At 41.0% G+C, this 21,944-nt stretch overlaps 1 protein-coding gene across 11 annotated transcripts in view; it reads right to left on the bottom strand.

Moving 5' to 3' along the window:
• Positions 1–16,393, bottom strand: part of LOC148900574 (pleckstrin homology domain-containing family A member 7-like) — a 99,376-nt gene extending 82,983 nt beyond the window's left edge. For 9 of the 11 annotated variants that reach the window (XR_016114476.1, XR_016114470.1, XR_016114469.1 and 6 more), the window contains exons 1-3: positions 16,167–16,393; positions 15,988–16,064; positions 15,837–15,894 (exon numbers count right to left, since the gene is read on the bottom strand). Coding sequence is in view for 4 of the 11 variants with exons in the window: in XM_088992392.1 (XP_088848518.1) it covers positions 15,837–15,894; positions 15,988–16,064; positions 16,167–16,249 (218 nt within the window). In the remaining 7 variants the exon portion in view is untranslated. The remainder of the gene's footprint in view (positions 1–15,836; positions 15,895–15,987; positions 16,065–16,166) is intronic. The other 2 variants (XM_088992396.1, XM_088992393.1) reach the window with 2 other exon arrangements.
• Between the last annotated feature and the right edge of the window lie 5,551 nt (positions 16,394–21,944).

Genomic DNA, 21,944 nt, shown 5'->3' with positions numbered 1-21,944 from the left:
AAAACGATAACAGGGTCTACTTCCTCTGTTTAAAGATAAAAGGGAAGGGAAGTCCCATCGGGCACCGTTATTCTTATTGGTCACTGAAGATGAGCAGCTTTCACCTCTATGCAAAGTGCTGACGAAACGTTGTGTCTGCACCTGATCTCTCCTTACCGGACGACACCAGTGGGCCAGGGAGACAGGAATGGCAGACAGATTACAGCAGAGTGGTAAATTTGGTTCGGCATGCCGCCAAATCAATGATCCACAGACATACATATGGATAAGGGCAATAGGGCAGGGATGAGGCTGGTTCTGCTTCCATCCATCAAAGAGACCACTGGGTCAATTTTCATTTTCTACAGTGACAACCACTTTCAGGGTGCTCTATTTTAAAATAGTGGAGCTCCCAATGACCAAAAGAAGAGACAAATAAAAATCTGTGAGGCCTCGACAGCAATGTCTAGTGGCAAGATGCGGAAAAACATCTGGCTCGCCATTGTTCTCTGGGAGATCCCATCAGCCTCTGATCAACATCATCACTTATTCGCAACAGCGCTGCAGTAACTTGGAAATAAAGAGAATTGTATCAGATTGGAGCCTGACCCAGAGTACAAAGGCATAAATTGATTATTTGTTGGTTCATGAATAAGAAATAAGCCTGCAGCCCTTGACAAATTGCATTTGAATTCATTTATACGAAGTAACTATTTTTATTTCAACAAATGCTGCAGAGATTGCACAAACCCAAAGACTAGCTCTCATCAGTCAGATTAATATCTTTATGCCTATTTGTACTCAAGATCCCACTCCATTCCAGAACAACATTCATTCAGGTGCAGACAGGAACGTGACTGGTTTACTTTGTTTTATTCCGCAGGGCAGATCAATTATGTAATTGGTAAATTGTGCAAATTTTGACACTGCAGTCAAACAGCAATAGTGATTGAAAGCGAAAACTGGTTCTTGTTGAAAATCAATTCCCAGAATTTCAATTTATTGACATGCTGGTCTTCTCTTATCAATTCTCGTCGGGGTGAATGATGGTTCCGGAGTGCTCAACTCAGCAGCAACGGAAATGCGATACTGTCTTCTCTTGTCAATACTCCAGGAAACTGCGTTAGTGCCATTTCGACCTTATTGTAGAACCTGTTGCATGGCGAGAAAGAGTCTGAATGGCTCATAGGATGGCAGCACTGCTTCCAGTTGACTGCCCGTTTCTCCTTTCACCAAGGTCCCAGATTCCAATTGGATTTGAGTTGCTTTGTTACTGACTGACCTATTTCATTTATATCATATATGTGTTGGAATCTTAGTATACATTATTGTGCGTTTACCATAGATGTATCTATTTTTTTACTTTGCCAATCGCTACAGAATTATCCACCTAAACATTTTTTTTCATCCAATGCCAAAACCTTCACTACGAAATAACATCCGCTCTCAGAGATATTATCTTATAAATACACCTTTGTGGCTGCTAACTAATTGGATTGGATTTGGATTGGATATGCCTTTATTAGTCTCGCAGTGGAGAAATTTACATTTCACAGCAGCAAAGTAATCCCTGCTGTTCCTACTTGTGAGGTGAGACAAGAAAAGTGCACCTTCTCTCTCTGCAGTGGCTGCAGTCACACTGGGCTCTGACAGAATGCGGCAACTTTCATCTGAATTAAATGAGAGGCTAGGAGGACACGCACGCACATGGACATGTACACACACACACACACACACACACACACACACACACACACACACGATCAAGAAGCAGCTGGATAAGTTCAAGTGCAGAACTTTGTTCTTGCTTCGCTATAGGCATTACTTCCACATAGTGGAAGGTGGTTTAGGTGGGGATGGATAGATAAATGGACAATAAATCAACATAAATGTGAAACAGGATGGATTACATCACTATTAGGCAATTCAGTGGTCATGAATAGTGACATCAAGGCAGTTAGCCTGAGTATGCACAAGGTTTTCTATAGCCTTATTTGATTAATAACTCACGCATCAAGCCCGGTATGCACCAATGTGTGCTCTATGAGAGAAATTGAGAGTTTTTCTACAATGTGAATGAAAATAAAGATGTTGGAAGGACAAATGTGTGTTGATCTTTATATGTGTTTCACCTTCAGAACACATGGGGCCAAGATTGGAAATTTGGGGACTACCAGTGCATCAACGTGCGAGTTTCAAACGGGGAAGCAATATCTTAATGGTCTTGTCAGAAATAATTCATCTCATAATCCATTTTGCTCTTGGCTGCAGTCTTCAATCGCAACTCAACTGCATTGTTAAAAGGCCTCATTTTCAGAAAATGTTGACAAAGCCGCTCTTTCTTCCATCTGCATATACATTCCCACGTAAACGACAGCATGGTTTAATACACTAAGACATGGGACTATATGGGATTTTCTCAGCGTGCTAACTCTCGTTAAATACTGCCCATATCAAAACAAGCTCATTTTAATGAAACATGACAAGAATATTACCAATTGCTGTTCCATGTTTCTTGTGGGGGTCTAAAATGTATTGGGTGATTCCTACTCTAAAGTGAATCTGAAACAAGATGTATGCTTTTACAATGAAGGCTTAAATTGGCTGTGATGCGAGAAGTTGCCTCACATTGCAGGCTGTCCTTGATACTTCTCAAGTGTGCTCTAATGGGATCTGATTGATAATCAGCAATTGTGCCTCGTCTTTAACACAGATGTTTGTTTTTTTCCCGAGGACACTCGACAATCAAACAGTGCGGATCCATAACCATAATTTGGAATGAATGTCACTGAAATATTTTACGTTACCTAAATGACATAAATGTGACATTGAATGTATTTCTTATTTGGACAACAACCCCTGACACACCATTCAAATTTCTGTTTGTATTTCTGTCTGTATTTTATTGGGCTTTTCTCTGCCTGTTAATGAAAAACTATGAGCTGAGAGAAACTTTCAAAAGGTACAATGACAAGTTTTACTCTACTTTTAAAAGTTTAGAAGTCAAACTCAAATGTATATTGTGCTGAGTCAAACGAAGAAAGAAAACACGTTACAATATGGGTCTCTAATTCTGGTCCTTGAAGGCCACCTTCCTGCTTGTTTTTCATCTCCGTGCTGCAAAACACCTGATTCAAATGATCAGCTCATTGGCAAGCCCTGCAGAGCCCTGATAATGGCCCTGGTCATTTCAATCAGATGTGTTGCAGCAGGGACAGACTCGAGGACTGGACTTTGAGACCCATGCATGCATTGCAGTCAACAAGAAGAAAAAAGTTTCAGTGGCCTACTTTTTCAACACATGACGCAGTGTTTCATATACAGTACAGATAAAGGCAAAGGTGACACAGGGTATACAGTACTGTATTTACAATTTGACATGTCTTTTCTTACCCCTTGATTGAGAACATTAACTCATTCACTGCCAGACAATGTGCAAAAATGTGTCCACTCTAATACCTGGGTTTGTGTCCTTCTAACTCAAATTGTCGGACCCACAGAATATAGAGTTTTAGGACTACATAAATATCCAATGCACCATAAGAAACATTAGACTATGTTCTTTCTTCAGAAAAAAAGAGTTAATTCCTAAGTTATATGGGTCTGAATTAATATGAGGTGCAAGTGGGGGTGGCTGTACAAAAGGCAAATGCTGCCCCTTCGTGAGAGGGAAAAAAATGCCAGAGGTCTGACCAGCACTTTATCGGCACCCCGCCTGCCCCTCGCAAGAAAAACCAAAACCCGAACACATTCTGGAATGGCGCTCCACGTCATATTCTCAATTCCTGAGTAAATTCGGAAAATGGGAGTGAATGAGTTACAATTGTTTCAGAAGTAGCTTGAAGAAAGACGAAAGTCATTTGGTGCTTATGTGAACAATTACATCTTCTGATTTGAGTCATATAAATAGACAGAATGCTATGTTTGCACGAGGAGGAAGCTTCATTAAATGGGGATTAAGATAAGTGACGACAGGGATGCTACAGAAAGAAAATAAATTATTCGATGAGGTTTAGATGGAGAACCACAGTTAGCTGGGATAGACTCCAGCACACCCGCAAACCTCATGAGGATAGGAAGGAAGGAAGGAAGGAAGGAAGGAAGGAAGGAAGGAAGGAAGGAAGGAAGGAAGGAAGGAAGGAAGGAAGGAAGGAAGGAAGGAAGGAAGGAAGGAAGGAAGGAAGGAAGGAAGGAAGGAAGGAAGGAAGGAATGGATAGATGGTTGGGTGGATGAATGAATAGAGAGGGATAGAGTATTGGTAGCTTTTTAGGGTTATCAAAAAGAACAATTTTGCATTATATTTTATCAAAAACATTTCTGACTTGAAAACAGCCGTTACCAACGTGTTGCCCATGGGCACCAAGTAGCCCCCACGACCACATATGTAGCCCACAGGTTTGTTCCAAAAATAATGTAGCTCTCAACTGATGGGGCATTGTCAGTCATAATGAATTTCTCAGCATCTCACAAACAACTCACTGCTTTACATCCAGTTTCCAAAGACATTGCTTGAAAACAATTTACATTTCGGGCTATTATTTACACCATTCTGCCAATTGTCTGGCCTAATTGTTACATGAGAAAACAGATTTTGATAATTAGTTCACTTTGCAATCAGCCTGAGTACTATAAATAAACCACGGGTCAGCTGTCTGTGTGGAGGACAACGGAGGGAGCAGGGAGAGTGAGAATTAGGGAGTGCACAGGAAGAAAACATGGAGGCGAATAAGCCAAGAGGGAGGGAAGGAGATAGACAAGAAGCTGAAGATGGAAGGCAGATAAGAAGTAGAATCATTGATGGCACCAGACCGATGAAAGCATATCATGTAATGAACCATGGATTTTTTTCCCTCGCTATTTCTCAATGGAATTAGTTAGTTGACGTGGAAAAACAAAGTTTTGTACTTGCGGTAAATGCAGACATTTGAATAAAAATCATTATATTTGTATTGCTGTGTACTTACAGAAATTGAACTAAAAACAAAGAATAAAATCTGTGCAATAGGTAGACTTGGCCATGCTTTGCTCTAGCTAAACTTGCTGAATAGTATTATGAAGCTCATTTGATCCATGTAGGATTAAAATGGGAATCATTTATACTTCTCAGAGATTTGACAGAAGTCTGGTCTGACTGCAAGGGATAATGGTAAATAATATATCCGGCCTCCCTGTGTGGAGTTTGCATGTTCTCCCCGGACCCGCGTGGGTTTTCTCCGGGTCCTCCGGTTTCCTCCCACCCTCCAAAAAGATGCATGGCAGGCAGATTGACCACTCCAAATTGTCCCTAGGTGTGAGTGTGAGAGTGACCGTTGTAGGTCTTTGTGTGCCCTGCGATTGGCTGGCAACCAATTCAGGGTGTCCCCCGCCTCGTGCCCGAAGACAGCTGAGATAGGCTCCAGCAACCCCCGCGACCCTAATGAGGAATAAGCGGCACGGAAAATGAGATGAGATATATATATATATATATATATATATATATATATATATATATATATATATATATATATATATATATATATATATATATATATATATATATATATATATATATATATACAGTAAAGTCTCGTTATATCGATATCGGTTATATCGATAGTACCGCTTATTACGATAGTATTTTCATTTCCCTTGCACATTTCTAGTCTTTTTATGTATAAGTAGTACCGTTTAGTACGATACCCGGTTATTACGATAATCCGGTTATTACGGTGCTCCTTTTCATCCCCCGCCGGCCATTTTTGTTGTTTATATCGATATATCCGTCGCGCCATTGGTCAACTTGGTCACGTGTCTTGTTACGTGAGCCGCCATCGGTCGCGCCATTGGTCGACTTGGTCACATGAGCCGCCATCGGTCGCGCTATTGGTCGACTTGGCCGTGTGACTTTGTCACGTGACACGCCATCGGTCGCGCCATTGGTCAACTTGGTCACGTGTCTTGGTTACGTGTCACGCCATCAGTCGCGCCATTGGTTTGGATTGATGACTTTTTTAAATTGTATACATAATACAGTAAGATGTAAGCGTTGCAGTTTCCCTGTTGTGTTATGTACATGCCCACTGTACTGTATATGAATGCAATCGTTTTTTGCAACAATGTTTCTTGTTTTGTCTGCTGAAGCGCGATGATTTTGAAAATTATTAACATTCCATACTGTGTACTAAAGGACAGCCGATGTCACTTTTTATTCAAATGCAAATAAAAATGACTTCACGCCAAGACGTCTTGCATTGCTTGTGAATCCAAACAATGGCTTCAGATTCGGATAATATGCTTTCTTGTTACACATCCAGTTATGAATATGTTTCAAATACACTGTAGTTCTGAAGATTAAAGCATACATGTTTACAATCATTAAAGAATTATATGTGCCATTTTGAGGCAACATTGGGGGAACATCTCTCACCCCCAAAAAAAAGGGAGCTAATGGCCAGCTCCGTTTCTTATATGGCGCTTGGCTGCCCTCTTTTGGCGGCCTTTGTTTAATGCAGTTCGGCGCAGGATCGGATATATCGATAGTCCCGGTTATATCGATATTTTTCGGACTCCCTTGAATATATATGTATATATATATATATATGTGTGTCAACTCAGTCAGCCGTCTACATCAAAATGACGATGATGATAATGTATGCTCCCGCTGCTGCATTCACAGTCTGACTACATACAGAACAACTGATGTTTCAGTATCTTCCTCAAGGATCCTTCAAATACACTGGTAACTTGTTCAGCAATACATGACCAAATAATGGAAACATATTTTTTCTTATGTGTGCCCTACAGGACGCAACCAGTTCAGAGTGTACACTGCATACTGCCCGAAAACAGCTGGGATAGTCACCAGCACAGCCACAACTATTGTGAGGATAACGGGATTGGAAAACGGATGGATGTTTGCATGTGAAATGCAATCAAATACAGCAGCTGATGACAGAAGGGCACATAATGATATAAATGTACTGTATTGATAGATCCTGAGAAGCACAGCTAACAGCAATGAGGAAAACTGCCCCATAATACTACAGGTGTTACAAACTTGCAGCAATATATTCAAGAATACCAGAGTCTGTAAATTTTCTGTACTGAGACCATCCAATTTTCTCAAAAGCCAGCAGTGCACTTTATAATTCGATACGCCGTATGTATGAATCAATTTTCTGATTTCTTGGACATAGTATTATAAAAGTTCTGAAAATTGCTTTGTTACAGCTGCAGTGGTTGTGAAATCTCTATATGAAGATTTGTTGTATTGTATTGTCTTCCCATTAGCGTAGCTCCATCTGGAGGATGCATAACACAACTGCAGCCACTATTTTAGATTATATTTCATGCGTCTTAGTTTGAGGTGCGTGTGCCCTATAATGGAAAACTGTTTTAAAATATGCCACTCATCGTAGCTGTGGTGGTAGTGGGTGTTGATGCTGTTGCGTGTCGTGAGAGCTAGGGGGGACAAAGATGCCTCCCGACCAAATGAAGCGCCTACCCTCATTCATTTTAAATTCAGCGCAGGGAGAGACGCACGGTTTCCATGGCATGTAGATGCAGAAGATTGGCACGTGCAAAGTACATTTTAAAGTAACTGCTAGAAGTTTAAGGTTGCAGACGATGTAAAATATCTCGCTTTGGATTGGCACTTCTATGGCATTCTAGCCCATTTGTGTGTCCGTGTGAGACAAATGTTGTTAAATATATACCTTGAAGGAGTACTGATCTTAATCATTAAGCTGTCCAATCAAACACATATTTTATCAGCAAAGTAGTAAAAAAATGTACCATCACTATGTATTCCCTTTTACATTTTAATTGGCTAAGTGCAGCAGTTCAAAACATACAAGGCTCTTAATCAAGTGACACAAATGTCTAATTAGCCAAGATACACATGGGATGAATGGAGAAACCGAGCATCATTCACATCTACAGTTTATCAAGGAGCTGAACTTCAGAAGCACTGTACTCTCTTGCCACTTGCGAATATGTTGTAGCATCAACAAAAAAATGCCTCCCGAGCAAGCGGTCAAATTCAGCTTGCAGTCGATCACCACGAACGGACAGGCGGACGGATCGTCGGGGACGGACAGACAGAGAGAGAGAGAGAGAGAGAGAGAGAGAGAGAGAGAGAGAGAGAGAGAGAGAGAGAGAGAGAGAGAGAGAGAGAGAGAGAGAGAGAGAGAGAGAGAGAGAGAGAGAGAGAGAGAGAGAGAGAACTGAAATGGTTTTTTGTGTGCATATTTTGAAATATAGCTGTTATAATACTATAAACATTGCAGAGTATCTTGTCTAATTTTAACTATGACACAAATACATTAAAAAAAAGCATTTACATTTTTATTTGATCTCTTTGGCCCAGTGTTATTTATTTTTTGTCTCTTGCTAACAATCACATATTTGGAATAAAAGGGAAATCTAAGTAGAGTGAATTACTTTAGAGAACCAATGTGGAAGGTGGAAAACTATGTGTCATTAAAAACAGTGGTGCAAAAGGTATCTTAAGTGTCTTACGTGTTTTAATGACTCGTGTGAGTTTTGCATCGACCGGACTAAAACGAAAAGTGTAGACAAAGGTGTCACATATGGTTGCTTAATAAATATATAAAGACATTAACTTGGAACTGCAATGTAAATCTAGCCTGAAGGTCAACAGTGCCAATGGCGACCGTTGTTTACCCGGGCCTCGACCGATGGGATTCAGAGGTTTGATTCGCGTATATTTGTTTTGGCAAAAAAAATTACATCGGATGCCCTTCCTGAAACAACCCTCTGTATTTGTGAGGGCTTAGGACCGGTACAATAAGACACTGGCTTGAGCCCCCTTGTGGCTACATTTAAATCAAGCATGGGGAAACAAACAAATAAATCCGTCTGGGTGCGACTGAATTGATAGGCCTGACATTCAAGCTACCATTTATTAATCCAGCAGTCTTTTTACAGCGCAGAAGACATCTGTATTCTGCACACAATGAACATTTTCACAACAACAAACACAACTGTTATCAAGCAATTCCATCATTGCAGTATCTTGTGATGTGTATAGTGAAGTACATATCATAAGACTACAAACCTCTTATCACCCAGGGACAACCAGACAGACGCATCTGAGTTTATATAAAACTGGGTCATGACAAGATTAAGGGTGATGCAACACGCTAACCTTGAACAAGTAATTTTAAAATACGCTGCCTTATAAATCATGTCAGACACAAAAGCACCTGGCTTGCATATCCCATTATTTCGTAGATGGCATTGTCTGCGGCTGAGAGCCCAAACTGACTTGTTCCTCAATTTCTCACCAGAGAATCAAGCAACACATGACCATTTAATTTAAAGCAGATTCTTTACTTACAGACAGTGTAGGTGTTCAAATACCTGACATGTTTCGGCGTCTACTTCCACCTTCGTCAGAGTGTCTGAAGTAGACGCCGAAACATGTCAGGTATTTGAACACCTACACTGTCTGTAAGTAAAGAATCTGCTTTAAATTAGATATCAAGTAGACAGGATGAACTTAGTACAACGACATGACCATTTAATTTCCCAAATATTACAGAGAAGCAGTGGAGGGAAATATTGAAGTAAAAAAAACAGGTGTTTGTGGTTAGATATTTTTGCATTTACCCCCACATTTGTACAAATACAATTGTAGTTCTGAATCCTTTGTTAAAATAGACTTAACTTTTTTCAATCTCTGTCAATGACAACATGACGTACAAAAATAAAAACCCTTAATTTGAAAAAAACCATCAGCTTGCTTTTAGATCTTGATTGATTCGATTATTAAGTGATTTGGGATATTATTTTACAATATGGAAAATGAGGGAGAGCGGTCAAAAGGACGAATGTCAACAAGTAAAACATTAACAGCAATGACGCTAGCGAACAGGGAAAGAAAAAAACCCTCCTTCTCTTCTTTTCCTTTCGGCTTTTCCCTTCAGGGGCCGCCACAGCGAATCAGTGTCCTCCATCTATCCCGGTTTTGTGCATCCTCTTCTCTCACACCAGCTACCTTCATGTCCTCTTTGACCACATCCATAAACCTCCTCTTCGGTCTTCCTCTCGGTCTCCTGCCTGGCAGTTCAAGGCTCAGCATCCTTTTCCCGATATAGTCGCTCTCTCTCCTCAGGACATGTCCAAACCATCTCAGTCTGGCCTCTCTGACTTTCTCTCCAACGCCTCTAATATGAGTTGTCCCTCTAATGTACTCATTCCTGATCCTATCCTACCTGGTCACTCCCAAAGAAAACCTCAACATCTTCAGCTCTGCTACCTCCAGCTCTGCTTCCTGTCTTTTCTTCAGTGGCACTGTCTCCAGTCCAAATTTCATGGCTGGTCTCACCACTGTTTTATACACTTTTCCTTTCATCCTAGCTGAAACCCTTGTATCACACATCACACCTGACATTTTTCTCCAGCCACTCCAGCCTGCCTGGACACGCTTCTTCACCTCTTTTCCACACTCTCCATTGCTCTGGACAGTAGACCCCAAGTACTTAAAATCTTCCACCTTCTTTATTTCTTCTCCCTGTAGCATCACTCTTGCACTTGGATCCCTCTCATTCACACACATATATCTCGTCTTGCTGCGACTGATCTTCATTCCTCTCCTTTCCAGGGCATATCTCCACATCTCTAGTTTCTCCGCCACCTGTTCTCTGTTCTCGCGACAGATCACAATGTCATCTGCAAAAATCATGGTCCAAGGAGATTCTTGTCTAACATCCTCTGTCAGCCTGTCCATCACCCTAGCAAATAAGAAGTGCCTTAGAGCTGACCCCTGGTGGAGTCCCACCTCCACCTTGAGTTCCTCCGTCATACCGACAGCACACCTCACAACTGTCTTACAGTCATGATACGTGTCTTGCACCGCTCTGACATACTTTTCTGTCACTCCAGACTTCATCATGCAATACCACAGCTCTTCTCTGGGCACCCTGTCGTACGCTTTCTCCAGATCTACAAAGACACAATGCAATTCCTTCTGACCTTCTTTGTACTTGTCTATTAGCATTTTTAAAGTAAACACTGCATCTGTCGTACTCTTTTTTGGCATGTAGCCATACTGCTGCTCACAAATGTTCACTTTTGCTCTGAGCCTAGGGAAAGAAAAAAACCCTACAGGACCAAAAAAGCATGTTTCAGTGTTTGTATGTTCCTGGCCTGGCCTGGCCCCTCTGTTAAATTTTATAACCCATTGTGGCCCGCGAGTCATAAAGTTTGCCCACCCCTGTTTTATGGGGACCTGGGAATGGATTATTCTATTTTTTTTTTCTTCAGGGAAATAAATGTTCGACAGACGAACTTTTCGCCTTACACACACTTTCTGGGAACCAATTAAGTTTGTGAGCTGAGGTATCACTGTACTTGAATATAACAAAACGTACAGGAAGATCAGCAAAGCTTTCCCTCACCTCCTTCGAACAACTCTAGTTTTGGCTCTACACATGGAAAGACCTTTTAATTATTTGATTTTTTGGCTAAACGTGCATTTTACACCAGTTAATAAAAATAAATAAATAAAAATATATTTTCAAAAAGGATGGCAGAAAACAAAAATTTGAATTGAAATAAATGGCTTCCATCGGTATTGTGTAATAATTGACAGTCAAATTTCATTTCTACCTTTGCAGTTAAATTTGTAATTTGATCAGTCTTTTTATACTAGTATTGGTGTCTCAGTACTTTTACTTCCCCTGCAAAGGTGTGATTTTACTGCAGTCATGTCTGTCTGCAGCATACCCAGCAGCAGAGAATCTCCGTTGGTCCCTAGAGCAGTGAGCTCTCTGCTGCCACTGCAGACACAGTGGTAATTGTTCAAGAATAAACACAATTTCACAAGATGCAGCACATGTGAGGGTTTTAGGGCTGGACACTGTGATCCTTCTTTGTGGTATATGCAGTGAGAATTATTCCTGGGGGCGGGGGGTTAAAAGGTGTCTCCAGTTGTGATCAGCTTCTTTTGGAAAATCACTGCTTGAATGGAGCAAACAACCAAACACACAAATACAAAATGTTAGAACATTTGCAACCAGCTACAATGAAATGTTCTCCCACTAGATAACAGAAAGTACTTTTTAAACCTATGTGCCGAATATTTGCCTTATATTTTTCTCCAAAGTGAAATATGTGCCTTAATTGAGTCAAACACTGAGTCAAATACTGCAGTCTTATCAAAAAAAATATTTACATTCAATTTTATTATGATTTTGTACAATAGTGTGTTTTCAACACAAAACCAAAATGTTTGGTTTTGTGTTTTAAGAAGTGAATGGATTATTAAGTAAGTATGAAGTAGTTATTAAGTAGATACCACTGTATTGCATGATGTAGAATGAGCATAACATAAAAATACAGTGCAGCTGTACAGATCCTACTGATCCTATTGATCCTACTTCACAGTGGGCATATTAATTATTCATAATGGTGGACACATTGATTATCCTTCTATGACGAGCACACTGATCTTTTGCTGTCCAGGTTAAGCTCAACAAAATGGTGACTTGCTCCCAAGCGGGCATAATGAACTGCAAATTACTGATATAAAAGTGATTGATGATGGTGACAAAAGAAAAAAAAGACCATCAGCTTGCAATATGACATAATGTAAGGACCACTGTGAGGCCATGCGGCCAAAACGGACAGAATCGTCATGCAGTGTGCCGGTCATAAGTGGCAACCATCACCTATTGAGTGAGGTGATCAATCATTGCAAGCAGGCTCCAAAAATATCTACACTTTGGCAATGCCACTCTGATTCATGCCGATCAAATTATTTGCTAGCAATCACACATTGTTTTTGTCATTCATTAAAAAAAAAATATATACTTGAAGTGTTCTCTTTTGACCTGTATGTTGCTTGTGGATCACCAATACCTACATGTACAAGGTTGCAGTTCCCGTGTCGGTAAATATGCAATACTCAACTGCTTGGTGAATGACAAAGAATTGTTAGTCGTATTTGGTCAGATCTTAGCGAAGGTCCATTCTTGTAATCCAATGACTCCAAGCCATTGTGACATGCCACATTAACCTTAAAAGATCATCAGATGTGCAATGAATAATGATCAAATTTCATTCATGTAACTTTTTTATGCATGTTTATTCAAGTACAGCACATGTGTCACGGCCCGGGGGCGAGATTCAGCCTGCGCCCCGCGAGAGTAAATCATGTGTGTCAATTTTTACGATCCTTGTTGAAATCTGTACGGAAATGTCAACTTGTCGTGGGTAATAACAGTGTCTGAAACTCATGACAAAAAGTTACCGGACACCATTGCAGACAACTCTGAAAAGTTGCCTGCCCGACCATAAAGTTGCTTGCCCGATTTTTCACAACTTGAAACACAATAAGATGACTCATCGCAAAAAAAAAAAACATTGTTGCAAAGTATTAAGTAATTGATGTACCGATGAAAAGGTTTCTTCAGCCGTCATCTGTACTTCTTTGAAGGTGTCGGATGTTTCGCTTCTTATCCGAGAAACTTTGTCAGCAAACTAAAGTCTTACTGGTAGTTTAGGTCATATATATATCCCTACTGTCCAGATATGGCGGTGCCGGACTCTGCTATGATAGGTCCCTGCTCTCGGGTTGGGGGGAGCAGAGGACTACTCCCTGCAGCTCCACTGATTGTTCCTATTGTCTGACTAATGACTGGCCTGATTGCCCCACTTCCACCGGTATCACCTCATCAATATTACTAATCCTATGTTGCCTAAGCAGGCTATTGTATGAACGATCCAAATTGAACCTCACCTCACCATATAAAAAGGAGAGGAGTAGCAGTACCTTACATTGCAGGAGTTTCTGAAAAACTACAAAGCGTCCTTTGGAAACACAAAATTCCTACTTATTTCAAACCGATAAACACTTTAAAAAAGATAAGCTGCCAAATAAAAACAAAGTAATGTAGTTTATTCAATACATTGTAAGAATGAAAATTGTAAAGAGCAGTACATTAGGGAGACTAAACAGATTCTCAAAAAAGACTTTATCAACATTGCAGGGATAATACCAGTGGGCCTCAATCGGCCGTACATATGCACCTAAAAGCTAGCAACTACTCATTTGACGACAATGAGGTTAAAATCTTAGCGAAAGAACATAGATGGTTTGAAAGGGGAGTAAAAGAAGCTATTTTCATAAAACAACGAAATCCTTCATTAAACCGATATGGTGGGGTTTCTTGGATAAGAAGCGAAACATCCAACACCTTCAAAGAAGTACAGATGACAGCTGAAGAAACCTTTTCATCGATGGACCACTCCTGTACGACTGAGAGCTTACACAGACGTAATTGATGTATCTACCAAAAAATGCTCCCTTGTCACGGTTTGCGACACTTCCCGGCAGGTTGCACAGTGCAATATTTGCGTTGCGCCGTCTGCTGCAAGCCACGCGATGCTCTCAATGTACGTTTACGTTTTGGAGCGTCATAAATTTTGTTAGCTTCTTTTGAGTGTCTCTTTTGGGGCTGAGGTTTTGGCTTGATTCCGAACCACTTATCCATTTTTCTTGTGCTCTCTGTGCGTCTACTTTTGAAAATGATATGCAAATGCACGACCTGATAACGCTCAGGAAAGTCCGGGCAAGAAGTTATTCGATGCAGGCTTCTGATTCAGCCTGCCGAGTATGTCAATTGCCAAACGAACCGAAATTGAAAATTGCCAAACGAACCGAAATTTCAAAGCGAACGAATATTTCAAAATGGAAAGAAAGCAAACATTTGATTTGAAAAAAAAATATTTCTTTTTTTTCTGGAAAAAGTTGTCGGCCACCCGGGCAGAGAGGTTCTGGAGGTTGTACGCCCGGCGTAAAAGTTACATGCCTCGGGCATCCGGGCAGACGTTATTTCAAACACTGGTAATAAATAACATTGAGATTTTGCATCGGTCCTCCAAGAGAAGCCATAACTCCGAAGCAGCTCAGAACAAAAAATGAGTTTGACATCACTGAACTACAGTATCAACAATTACTGTATGTCAGCAATGTAGAGTGATGGGCAGAACAATATCATGCCATTCCGTTGGATGGTCAGAATTACATACTTAACCTGGGTAGCCCCTGTTTACAGCATTTTTTCCTGGCTAAATAAAGAGGGAAACACTGTTCTAATTGACAGCAATGCGCTCTTTGCTCAAGTTGAAGGCCTCAACAGGTAAGTGTAATAAAACCAGATATATAGCAGTGTCAGTGACTTCCAAAATCTTAAAAGGGTGCGTGTCATTGCACTATTTTGTCAGCTATCAACGCTTTGACGGGAAAAAAAAGACAGAAACAAATCACACTGTAGTTTGTGACTTTGGGGAAAATCTGTCCTCCCTTCAATAATGCAATCACGATATACATCTTTGTCACCACAAGGTCACAGATCTCTCTCTCTCTCTTTCTTTCTCCCACCTCTCTCTCACACACCTCTCTCTCTATCTCTGTCTCTCTCGTCCCTCTCTCCCCCCTTTCTCCGTTCTCTCCACTGTCTCTCCGCGCGCGTACACATACACGCGCGCGCGCGCGCACGCACACACACACACACACACACACTTACCTAATGGAGAGAGTAGAGATCCTGCATGGAGCATTATGTGAGGAGAATTTTAATTTCCTTCTTCCTGTTTTGCTTGGGCTGCCACTTTTACTCACACCACAAGCCCAATTATATTTGTCACCAAACCAGTGGCACTAAATACTGTGTTGTTTGTTTCTCAATTCAAACTGAAACTGGTTGCTGGACAACAGGTTTGCAGTATCAGCGATTGATGACAAATGTGGCATTTCAGACGTGCCTGAACTACACAAGGCAAATACTTAAAATACATACAAATTGTATCGCATTTCAACCAGCAAACAATACAAAGATGAGCAACTCACTTGATAAAGTAGCTGGCCCCTTCGTCCGTGAATCCCTCTTCCCATCCTCTTGGCAAATCTGGAAGAGAAGCAGGACACCAAATCAAAACTACGCCAAGCCATGCGCCACATCCGAACAGGCGCTCTGTGGGTCTGACGATCTTCGGCGTACCTGAACGTATCATGTGTCCGGAATTAACAGGTTCGCCAGTTCGCGGGTGAAGCCAAGTGGTACTGCTAGTTTTGTCACTGCAAGAAAGACACCTGTTACTTTGTGGACGGTGATTGAAAAAGTCTCGTGTTGAGTATTCCAACAAATGCCGAAAGGTTACTCCACGAAAAGTGGCTCACTTGATAAAAAACACCCGACCATCCTCACAAACTCCGTAGGACCAGTGGTGAGGAAGTGTGTCCCGTCCGAGCCGTGCCGCCATGATTCCTCCAGTCCTCCGCTTCGACTTCTACCCCCGACCCCTCCTCCTTCGAGCTACCCCTTTCCTCTCACCGTCCCTCTCTCTTTCTGTAGAGCTGCTCGTCCCTTCTCGCTCCGTCGACTTGACGTCGAAGCTCCAATAATCCCACCGCTAATGCTGCACACTTTTAAAGGGGCCGAAAGGCGAAGGCGCCATCGACCACTGCAGCGTTTGTTGTGTGTGATGGAAAGCCCTCAGAACATTATTGTTTATCCCTGACTTCTATCATGTGCAATAGTCTTTGTCCAATCTGGCAAAATAATTCTTTGCACTAAGTAACGTTTTTTTCCACTACTGGTGCTTCCTTTGGCCTACTAATACTTGTGATTTTTGCAATCCCAAAGTAGCCTGAAACCCCGGATGTACTTTATGCATGTATGTAAATGTATGCTTTGTACGACACAATATTGCAGTACAGTGGAAAACATCCATCTATTACTGGACTCGCTCACGTGAGTGGCGTGGGCGTGCTAGAGCCCATGCCAGCCGTCTTGGGAAAAAGCAAGATACATTCTACGCTGCAATAACCATCCACACTGAAAGCCACTCAGAGGGACAGTTTTAGAGTGTTTCATTAACCGACCATGTATGCTTTTGTAATGTGAGAGGAAACTAGAATTCCCGGAGAAAGCCCATTAAAGCACAAACAGAATATGCAAACTCCACACAGAGCAAGCAGTTGGTATTTTTCTGTCGCATACTGGTCACTGGAGGAACTCTTTTGGAAACAGGTGGTCTTATTAAAATGCTCTACATGCAGAGAGATGGTCTATCCTATAAAGCAGACGTGTCCAGCCCCAGGCCTGGAGGGCCGCTGTCCTGCCTGTTTTCCATCTGACCTGGCTGCAACACACCTGATTCAGATGATCAGCTCATCAGCCAGATCTGAAACAGCATCAGAATGGTCCTGATGATTTTAATTAGGTGTGTTGCTCCTGGGAGAGTTGGAAAACAGGCAGGACAGCGGCCCTTGAGGACCGACTTTGGACACCCCTGCTATGAAGATTGCCAGGACCCTTAAACTAAACAGCAGCCCAGTAGCGCAGATCGTCTGGTGGTTTAACAGGACAGGTACGAATGTCATGAAACCTTTACTGGAAAGATTTTGTGATCATGGCAGTTTGGTCCCAAAACAACACTTTGATTTGCCAAACTTGTGTTGTAATCTGAACAAAAAAACAAAAATGTTGTAAATGAGAGCTTCGACTTTATTCATTTTTGACAGACTCCATCCATTCATTTTCTGATGTGCTCAATCCTCACAATTTGGGTGTGCTGGAGACCATCCCAGCCGCCTTCGGGCATTAGGTGTGGGACGCCCCCAACCTGTTATCACCCAATCACAGGGCAGACAGAAACGAACACCCATTGACACTTTCATGTATAGGGAAAATTCAATGTTCAAACAGCCTGCCATGCATGTTTTTGGAATGTGGGAGGAAACCGGAGTACCTGGAGAAAACCCACGCAGGCCAGGGGAGAACATGCCACCTTCACACAGGAAGCCCGGAGCCAGGATCAAACCCTCGACCTCTGCATTGTAACGTCAACATGCCACATGGGTTAATCGGGCCGTCCTTTTTGATTTTGTCACTTTCTCAACAAAAAAAAAAAAACTATGGACATATGCATCAAGAGGAAGATAATGACAGTGAATGAAGCTGTTGTCTGCCTCATCTTTTCTGTCGTGTTGTTTGAAGGAGAGAGCCTTTCTTCCTGGCGTGCTGACACTGCATCCAAGAGTGTAATTTACCAGAGCTGCCCCTTATTTTACTTTGTAAGTGTCGAGCACAGCATCTACAATATATCCTGACAGGGTTCCGTTTACGGTACATCCTTTGTATAGAGAAATAGTAAAAAGTGCGAAGGGCATTTCAGTGCAGAAAAGGCTTGTTTCATCCTGAAAGCTGTCACATTATTCACAGGCTCCCAATCCAATCTCATGTCCTGATATTTCTGCAACCTAACCTAACAGTCAGACAGTCTTGTGTTTAAGATCAATCAAATCAACGTCAATAAAAATGACATTTGTTCATAATTGTCTTCATCAGTTATGCACTCTTTTAACCCGCCTTTAAACAGATTCAATATTGTGTCATTGTACACACTGCAGGAAAACCATCTGATCTTCCAGTTCATCAATTTCATTTTATGACCTTGACATGATTTATCATCAAAAGCGGCAATCATGCACATACTCACTTAGCCATAGAACTAAATCCACTCCCTGTATGTAGGTGCAGTCAAGTACAGCTCTGTTGTTTATAATCTCAGCTGGATTCCTGCCTCTGGGTGGTCAGAGGTACAGCAAGGTGACTCAATGATACTGTCTTTTCCTCCAAAGGCTTTGTCATGCTGCATGTGCTAACAGCCATAAAAGAGAACATTTAGATAAAGCTTCATCTTAAAATGGAGAAGATTCCGTCTTGTAATGGAACAACAGAAAAATGAACCATTTCCAAGGATTGTTTTTCATTCATGCATTGCTTGTCAGTAAAATCATCTATCCCTTTTTATAGCGCTTGTTTTCATTGGGGCCAAACGTGGCTCACCCAAATTTTAAAAATTCTGACGCATTAAACAATCGTGCTTGTTTTTGGAATGTGAAACGAAAACTCAAGTGGGACAACATGCAGCTCAAAATAGGAAAACAGGACTTCTGGTCCTTAGTCCTACAATATGAGACAAACGTCCAAACCGGTATGAGCTTCTCAAGCAGACAACAATGCCTCCCTCTAGTGGATTTCTTTACTACGCCTACTAAAAGCAATGTAGTCCAATACCTGTACGTATAACAAAATGTCAAGAGATGGAAAATGTTATACCCCTCACTTGAAATCATAAAATACTAAATTTGACTGATATTTTCATGAAGATGATAAAGCTAATAATTTAATAAATTTACCCATGGTTAGGTGCATTTAAAAGAGCGGACTTGAGGATATACAACACAAATTAGACTGCTGGTAAATAGCCAAAGCAAACTCACAATCAAAACTATCAAGATAAGACTATCAAGAGGCCTAACATTTTTTGCGACTCAAAATAGTTACCAAGTTTTGTAATATGTCTGAAAAAAATTATATGGATCAAAAAATTATAGCCATCCATTATCTAATCTTTGTCTCCTCACGAGGGTTGCAGGGCATACCGGCTGCCTATCCCAGCTGTCTTCGGAAAGAAATATTGCAGTTTATTAGAACCATAATAGTGTAAGTAATCTGTTCAACCTCCTAAATTCAGATCTTCTCATATTTTAGCTGTGACAAAAAAATGTTTGAATCAGAAGATGTGTTGAATGTGGCTGAATAACAATGTGTGTGCTGATACAGTCTTACGATTGAACTGGGCTACACTGTTGCATAAAAGTGGACCGGAATTTCTGAACATATCGCTCACAGATGTCATCTCTGAAATGCTCATTTAATTCCATATTTGACAGGTAGGTGGTTGAAGAATCCGCTTCCCATAATTCCATCGACCGTACATTTTCTCATGTGCGAGTGACATAAAATCACATCATCACCTACCTAAAATAATGTTTTTTCCCCAGACAATCTATATCTGTCAGGAATGTTTTTAAAATGACACTATAGCCTTGGTTTCTTAGTGAGAACAGTATTTACATGAGAGAGAGAGAGAGAGAGACCATGTCCTTGAGAGTTTTGAAAGGCGCTTCTAAATAAAATGTATTATTATTATTATTATTATTATTATTATTATTATTATTATTATTATTATCTCATCTCATCTCATTTTCCGTACCGCTTATTCCTCATTAGGGTCGCGGGGGGTGCTGGAGCCTATCTAAGCTGTCTTTGGGCACGAGGCAGGGGACACCCTGAATTGGTTGCCAGCAAATTGCAGGGCACACAAAGACATACAACAGTCACTCTCACACTCACACCTAGGGACAATTTGGAGTGGTCAATCTGCCTGCCATGCATGTTTTTGGAGTGTGGGAGGAAACCGGAGGACCCGGAGAAAACCCACGCGGGTCCGGGGAGAACATGCAAACTCCACACAGGGAGGCCGGACCGGGACGCGAACCGGCGACCTCTGCACTGTGAAGCCGGTGTGCTAACCACTCGACTACCGGGCCACCCTATTATTATTATTATTATTATTATTATTATTATTATTATTATTATTATTATTATTATTATTATTATTATTATTATTATTATTATTATTATGTATTTACTGTAGCAACCTGGAGCTTGCACAACCTAGAAATTATGTACGCATGTGTCTTGGTGTCCGGTAGGTGGCAGGCAAAACCATTCAGAGAAACTGAGTGGAATCGTCCTTCATACTTCATTGTATGTCACAATGTGAGCACGTTCGTCACGTTTCTCATCTTTTAGATCGACACAAGATGGTCGTATGATTTGATGAATTCGATATCCTTGACAGCTTGAGGTCCATGTCCATGTACAGACTGTCCTCACTAGTGAGGTGGAAGTAAACTACTGTGCTGCATTTTTAACACTGCTTGGCTAAACTGTTATAGATAGGCACGTGTGATGCATTAGTATGCTCTTAGAACCTACGAGTTGCACCAAAAATCCCCCCTTTTTTCTTCACTAGTAAAATTTACTAGTGAATTCCAAGAATTACAGTATATCAAAGTTGTTTCTACTAGTGTGATAAGATACCACACTGTTGTGGAAGGTTCTATGGGAAAAACTATTACCGTAGAGGTCCAACAAGATAAACCAAGAACTAATTGATTATTAAAATAAATGACAAGTATTTTTATAATTGATAAATGGTCCAAAGCCATGGGCCAAATCTGTGAAAAATCCCACCTCTCAAAAGCAAATATGCAATATTCTCAAATTTTAGATGACATGAAAGGAGAATTATTATGTTTGTGTTCATATCAAATATACGCATTTTAATTTGATATAGTGCTCAGTGTCTGTGTTGTATCTGAATATAGGAATGGGAATTTTAAAAATATTCGTTGCACAATTCATCACATAAAAAAACCCTCAATGCCCGTACATGGAATTAAAAACACCAAAGATACAGTATTGAATAAATGGTCAAAATGGCATCCGGTAAATGCTCAAACGGCTTTGTATCGTTCACAAATCAACAAAAGTACTATGGAAAGACGTTTCAGAATATTCACAAATGTCTCCATTGTGGGACAAATAAAGGGTTGTTTTATTCTTATTATTGAATATCCGTAAAGCCCAAACAATCGTGCTGCACAGCATACTTAAATGTCATACAATCGTGGGGTGGAAAATTACTGTAATCTCGTACGACACAGTCGCTCCACTGGTGTGCTGCATTGTTTTATGAATCAGGTCAACTAGTTTACTAGTACAAGGACGTCGCGCTGCATAGTAAGTGTTTGCCATAATAAATTAACCAGGAAGGGTACAAAATGAGGCAAGGTGTAATAAACGAATAAATAAACATGTAGTTGTCAACCGTATGGAGTTCAAATGGCGACTCTTTTTGCTTTTCAATGCCGAAGCTCCGAAAAACGTCTTTGCCGGTGCAGCAGCCTGGCAGCACCACAAGTAAATGAGGGCGGGGTTAAGAAGGGAGGGGTCTGAGGTTGGTTAGAGGCCGCTGATTGGTCACCCTCCCCTCGGTCGACCCGGAGCAAGTGTTTAAATAGCCAATCGCGTTGCTC

The sequence above is a fragment of the Hippocampus bargibanti genome, linkage group LG03, assembly GCF_051943395.1.
Source record: "Hippocampus bargibanti isolate YZ-2025 linkage group LG03, ASM5194339v1, whole genome shotgun sequence".
NCBI lineage: Eukaryota > Metazoa > Chordata > Actinopteri > Syngnathiformes > Syngnathidae > Hippocampus > Hippocampus bargibanti.
Note: the sequence above shows the minus strand (reverse complement) of the source record. Positions and strands in the feature narration are given on the sequence as shown.